General features: G+C 37.0%; 1 protein-coding gene across 10 annotated transcripts in view; it reads right to left on the bottom strand.

Moving 5' to 3' along the window:
* Positions 1 to 656: 656 nt before the first annotated feature.
* macrod2 (mono-ADP ribosylhydrolase 2) overlaps positions 657 to 6,852 on the bottom strand; it is a 668,211-nt gene continuing 662,015 nt past the window's right edge. For 9 of the 10 annotated variants that reach the window (XM_051125202.1, XM_051125205.1, XM_051125203.1 and 6 more), the window contains 3 exons: positions 4,652 to 4,714; positions 3,818 to 3,886; positions 657 to 1,589 (listed from right to left, as the gene is read on the bottom strand). In XM_051125202.1, the coding sequence (XP_050981159.1) occupies positions 1,558 to 1,589; positions 3,818 to 3,886; positions 4,652 to 4,714 (164 nt within the window). In that variant the 3' untranslated portion in view covers positions 657 to 1,557. The remainder of the gene's footprint in view (positions 1,590 to 3,817; positions 3,887 to 4,651; positions 4,715 to 6,852) is intronic. The other variant, XM_051125209.1, reaches the window with a different exon arrangement.

Here is a 6,852-nt window from a genome sequence, read left to right as displayed (position 1 = left end):
TTCAGCAAATACAAAGCTAATCATGGATTAATATCTGCAGGCATTACGTGCTCTATATGATGCAACCATAAAACACACAGACATCATGTCCAGGGAAACAACTTTATAACTTTATTCATAGTTGTTTTATAGCAAAGCAAACATCAAAGGATGAAGGCAGAAGTTCATCTGATATACAGTATGGCACCACTTAAAGGAGTAAATCAACTTTTTGAATACATTTTTAATCATTATCAACCAAAAACATCATATGCAAGAAAACCAAACAACCAAATCAAAACGAAAAACAAAAGGACATCAGACATTTTTTTGTGTTTAAAGAAAGAAATGCATCACTCATCATCGTAAGTAGTATTTAATTCATTCAAAGCCACACACTTACTATTTGCCTTTTATTTTTGCCATCACCAATTTGTGATTATGTACTACATATTTCATGAAATAAGGCAGATTTTTGGAGATGCAGAGACAATCTGTTAAAAAGTATTGAGAGCTTGCAACTGAGATCTGTTTATGCATGTGAAGGGGAGGGAGACCGAGAGAGGGACTGTAAATAAAACATTTTAAACAATGCTGGCATGCATCTAGATACATTTGAGGGAATTAATTTGTTAGCGCACTTGTCAAAAACGGCCACGTCAGTCTGACACAACAGGTTTTCCTTTTTTTTTTTTAACAGGCATTCGCAGTATTCAGAGCAGCTTTGAAGATGAAACATGATCAATGCTCGTTTGAGAGATTAAAGGGGGGCTCTGCGAGCGTGACGTGTCGTTTCAAAGCAGAGGAGCGCACAAACGCCTCTGTTATATAGCGTGCAGAAGGGAGGAATGTCACCACTCGATAGGAGATTAGAATCAAGCGATGTTCTCCTCGTTTGACCTGACTTGGTTCTGAAGCTCACACATAAAGCGAAAACCTCTTTAAAGTGACATCATCGATATATACGCACACTCACTCACTCACACAAACTGACATTTTCAGCCATTTTAGTGTTTTTCACCTGAAAGAAATCTTAAACGGTGGACAGGGCTGTGGAATCCAATCATATTTGGTCTAAATCTTGCATTACGAGTGCTCTGCGGGATGGAAAATTCAGCCTTGGCTTCGCACTTTATCAGAAGTATTACAAATCAGTGTGTAACTAAAAGCGGCAGGATGATTTTAGGATGTGTTTTGACCAATCTACCTAATTCAAACCAGTTCAAATCCAGCACCAGGATGCCATATTGAAAAAAAAGACAAAAAACCCAAAAAACTATTGATCAAGCAGCATGTCAGTGAGGTATAGCAGCCCTCCTCTAGCTCCACAATCCCTGCACTCTCTCTGATATGTTCAAACTCTCATTTGATCCTTTTTATATAGCTATATATCTGATTTATCAATATGAGGAAGCGGAAAGGAAATACAGGTTGAATAGAAGGAAAAATGGTGAATGAAGTGGGGGTCAGCTCTTCTCCCAGTGTTTGTGGGCGACTCCCTGGCGTGGGACAAAATTGGTGTGATGTTTGCCTTCACACAGTTTGCCGGCACTCGTTCCTATGAGGCTGATTGTCGTCTCATTCCTGTGGGTTCCCATTGCCTTGGCCATCTTGGAGAAAACAAACACGGAATGAAGTATACATGTTAGCAAACGAACAGTTAAACTGGCCTAATGCACAAAGCTGGCAGATTGGTGTCAACATGAAAACCAACAATAAACCATGTTTACTTTATCTTTGTCAAACTCCACATCTAAATGGAGCTGCAACTAAAAGTAATAGATTAACTGGTTCACTATTTATGACATAATCAGATAATTATTCAGTAAAAAAAAAAAAAAAAAAAAGTATTTTTGAAGAAGTTTATTTATTCTGAATTGTGTTCATATACATTTAATCAAAATTATATAATTAAAATATTAATATATAATATACAATTAAAGGGATAGTTCACCCAAAAATGTGACCCTGGACCCCAAAACCAGTCGTAAGTAACACGGGTATATTTGTAGCAACAGCCAAAAATACATTGTATGGGTCAAAATTATCAATTTTTCTTTTATGCCGAAAATCATTAGGATATTAAGTAAAGATCATGTTCTATGAAGATTTTTTGTAAATTTCCTACCATAAATATATTAACACTTAATTTTTTGATTATGCATTGCTAAGAACTTCATTTGGACAACTTAAAGATGATTTTTTTTTCAGTATTTTTACACCTTCAGATTCTAGATTTTCAAGTTTATGTGAGCTCCAGAGGCCCACCTCCCCTCACCCTTTCGGGGCAGACCGGGCAGAGCAGGAGGCCCTGGAAGAACACGGACTTTGCCGGGGTGACCAGTGGTTAGCAAATTCTGGGTGACACATGATTTTGTTTACTTAGGTTTTGAACGCTTGGGCACTGAGCTCCAGGGGACCTTTTGAGACACTCTAGCCCACATGAGATGCACCCTGGTGGGCATGGAAGTCGGTTGAGTCCCCCTACTCTGGGAATTGATGGATCTCGGCCAAATATTGTCCTATCCTGACAAACATAAATGGAAAGCTTATTTATTCAGCTTCCAGATGATCTATAAATCTCAATTTAAAAAAAATTACTGGTTTTGCGGTCCAGGCTCACAGGTGAAAATTCTGTCATTAATTATTCACCCTTAGGTCATGCCAAGCCCGTAAGACCTTCATTCATCTTCGGAACACAAATTATATTTTTGATGAAATCCGAGAGCTTTCTGACCCTGCATCGACAGCAATGCAACTGACACGTTCAAGGCCCAGAAAGGTAGTAAGGACATCGTTAAAATAGTCCATTTGACATCAGTGGTTTAATCATAATATTATAAAGCTACGATAATACTTTTTGTGTCCGAAGATAACAAAAATCTCTTGTGAACCCATGGCAGAGCCTGACACAGAACAGAAGAAATTGTTGAATAAAGATTTATTTGCACACAAAAAGTATTTATGTAGCCTTATAAAATTAGGGTTGAACCACTGATGTCACATGGACTATTTTAACGACATCCTTACAAATCGGTAATAAGGATGTCGTTAAAATAGTCCATGTAACCTTGAACATGGTAGTTTTGTTGCTGTCTATGCAGGGTCAGAAAGCTTTTGGGTTTCATCAAAAATATCTTAATTTGTGCTCTGAAGATGAACAAAGTTCTGATGGGTTTGGAACGACATAAGGGTGAATAATTAATGACAGAATTTTCATTTTTGGGTGAAATATCCCTTTAAATTTCATGTTGGCTTTAATACGACATAGAATCAACTTTCTTTTAATGAAATAAAAGTCAAACTAAATTCTACCTGTACACCTGTGTTTGTACAGATACACATGTAAAGATACTGTACTAAATTATTTCCTGTCAAACGCTAAGGGAATGAATATAAATGGCATGCTGGGAGTTTGTATGTGCGGCCCTAAGAGGGAAGCTGACCCCGGGGTTCCCGAAATGACAGCGCAGCAAAACTCTTATCACACATGATTTATCAGCTTTCTCGCACTGCGTCATCTCTGCACTCCGATCACACACGCTTTGTGTTTGATTTATTAATGTCCGTGAGGTGGGCATGCAGGTAATTCATCAAACTCAATTTAAGGAGGCATGCCAACACGTTTACTCTGAAAAATCAGGGTCACTCCGCAGTTCCAGATCAGCAGAGAGAAAGTGAATGAGAAAGGAAGCGAAGGAATTGCGGAGAAAGTATACGGAGCAGATAAAAGTTGGGAGCTTTTAGTTGAATGAGAAGGATGGTGAGAGAGACTGGGATGTTTATTGATGAGTATTTCTCTGTTTTATTCAGCTTTTATTGATTTATTTCTTTTTACCTTCAGATTTTGGTCTGTTGTCTGCTGCGTTAGGCTCTTGTGAGCTCTCATCCTGGGTTTTCACATCATCTATACACATATTAAGGAGAGAGACAGAGAAAACAAGAGAAGAAGGCAGAGAGAAGGGAATGAATGACTTGAGATCACAGCTGAGCAGTGGAATTAAAAGTTAGATGCCACTGGGTGACATCTCATTGGCTACTGGGCTTCTTTCCCGGCTGAAATAAATGCAGCGGATGCTAAAGGCTATGCCCGAGGCAACAGAGGCTTCAAGACAAGAACTTGAGACTGCAGAGCTCAGGATGACGAGACACACCTGTGCATGCATCTGAAAATACATCCACGCACACTCTTCTTTCTTCCATATAAATAACAAAGCATGCATTTGAGTTTACTTGAGCAAATGCAACATTTACGATCCTGTTCCCTCTTGTTTTCCCTGTCATTTCTAGTGTCTCTCAACTGTCACATAAATAAAAAAGTGGCAAAAAGATCCATAACCTTAAAATTCACATTTAAAAATGCATCCACACACGCTCGTCTTTCTTGTTTAAATAATAAAACATACATTTGAATTGGAGTCGTGACCTGCTGGTTCACGTACATCCTCACAAATTACTAGGTGACATGAGTTTCAATCTGATGCGTTTGCTTTAATGTTCTGTCTCAACTTTCATATAAATAAAATGACTCAAAACTCATTTACATATGGAAATGCAAATACACTCTTCTTACTTCTGTATAAAATATAAATAATAAGACGTGAATTTGAATTTAAACAATGAAACGATCAAAAGGCCAAAAAAGTTTAACTTCACAGATCTTTGTATTTACCTTTAGTGCTGCTGCTGCTGGTGGTGTTGTTCTCCTTGGCTGCTATGGCACTTTGATCAGCATCTAAATAAAAATACATCCAAAATATTGTGTTACGTTCTCTGTGTCTGCCATATCTTTTGATTTTATTAAAATTATATTGGCTACATATGCTGGATTCCTCATTATCATCTTAAACAAAAACAAATGTCACGAAAAATGTGTTAAGTTCTGTGTGTCTGTCATATCTTTTGATTTTATTGAAATTATATTGGCTCCATATACTGAATTCCTCATTATCATCTTCAGGAAGAACTGCAAGTACATTCTTTAATCCCAAGAAAACATGATTGATTATTTATTTATTTAGGATATGAAAGATCCTTTTAAAGTTCATATTTCAAATCACAAATTTGCATAGGTATAAAAAAAACTTTTTCTCACAACTGTTAACTTATTTTTGACTCAGAATTACAATTTTTTATCTTTTACTTTTTTTCTTAATTCTGAGTTTACATCACAAAATTCCGATTTTTTCCCCCTCAGAACTTTAAGCTCACATTTCGTAACTTTTACTTTAATATTAATTCTGACTGAGCTGCGAGTTTATATCTCACAATTCAGACTTTTCTTCTCAGAATTGCAAGTTCATTTCTTGCAATGCTTTTGTTTTTTTATTTTTAAGATTTTTAAGGTTTTTGCCTTTATGATAGGACACTTTAGAGAAGACAGAAAGCAAAGTGGGAGAGAGAGAAGAGGGCGGGATCAGGAAAGGTCCTCGAGCTAGGATTCGAACTCGGGATGCCCGTAGAACAATGGCGCTGCCCACAAGGCTATCAGCGCTGACATTTCACACAATTGTGACTTCTTTCTAAGAATTTCAAGAAAAAAAGGCTGAATTGTAAGAAAAAACATTACATTTTTAATTACGTTTCTTTCCCTTTTTTTAATCTGTGGCAGAAATAAGCTTCCATAAATTGGTGATTCCATTAAATATATTGTATACTTACTACAAATTCAATTAAACTGACTTGAGTCAGTTTCAGTAGTTTCGCAGATACAGTTAAGGTCAGAAGTTTACATCCCCCATTCAGAACCTGCAAAATGTTAATTATTTACCAAAATAAAAGGTTTGATTGTACAAAGCGGATGTTATTTTTTATTTAGTACTGACCTGAATAAGATATTTCACATAAAAGACATTTACATTATAGTCCACAAGAAAAAATAATAGTTGAATTTACAAAAAACCTTGTTCAAAAGTTTACACACCCAAAACCCCGAAAAAACCCTTATTTTGGTAAAATAATTAACATTTTGCAGATTCTGAAAACTTGTAAACTTTTGATCTCAACTGTATTTCTTGGCCGTGTTTACATAATTTTATTTAGAATGAGAAAAAAAAAAGATCGGATAAGGAAGCTCTGGCTTTGTGTGAATGAGCCCTACACACATTCTAGGCACAATCCCTGTGGAGTAACCTATCAAGGCTTAAACCTTCATCCTTTCCAGTCCGTATCTTTAATCATTGCATCACACCACACCCAAGTGTAGTGTATTTAGACATCAACTTCAATAAGAGATGACTTCATAGCTATTGGTCCTTTGGTACGAGACCAATGCATAATATTTAAACATGAATAATATGGTCCAAAAGCCTCTTGCCTTCAAGAGGAACAAAACAAATGCAGACGAAAGGGGAAGCATAGAAAATTAATTAGAAACAGCCTTGAGTCTATATCAGTGTAAGCCTCGTTCTCGAACTCCTCTATAACTTTCTCTCTTCTATCTCTCTGCCTAAATACCAAAGCAAACCACAGCATGAAATAATCTCCTTCCTGCGGCACATCCACGGATGATGCAAGCGCACTCAACTCAGTGCTGCAGATTGTCTCCCCATTTGAACCACAGCGTTTGTCTGCAGAATAACGATATTTACCTTCATGAGAATCTTACAAACATCATCTGAAACATCTTAAATGTACATTACACAATGGTGTTCAGTGCAACAACAATGCCTCTATTTTTACTGTGATGCTACATGCTTTCATGCTTATTTCATCACGAACTCTGAAGCTCAGTCGGGGAGAGACAATTCTTCGGGTTACGGTGGCAATGTTTCAACAACTACAGACGGTGACTTTAATGCAACCTTTCAGAACGAGAGCTACCCAGACGCTTCGCTCTCCCTGGTGGCCAGCCCTCAAATTCTACTGATTTAA

This window comes from Labeo rohita, chromosome 13 (assembly GCF_022985175.1).
Source record: "Labeo rohita strain BAU-BD-2019 chromosome 13, IGBB_LRoh.1.0, whole genome shotgun sequence".
Taxonomy (NCBI): domain Eukaryota; kingdom Metazoa; phylum Chordata; class Actinopteri; order Cypriniformes; family Cyprinidae; genus Labeo; species Labeo rohita.
The sequence above is the reverse complement of the archived record's forward strand: the minus strand, read 5'-3'. Positions and strand labels throughout refer to the sequence as shown.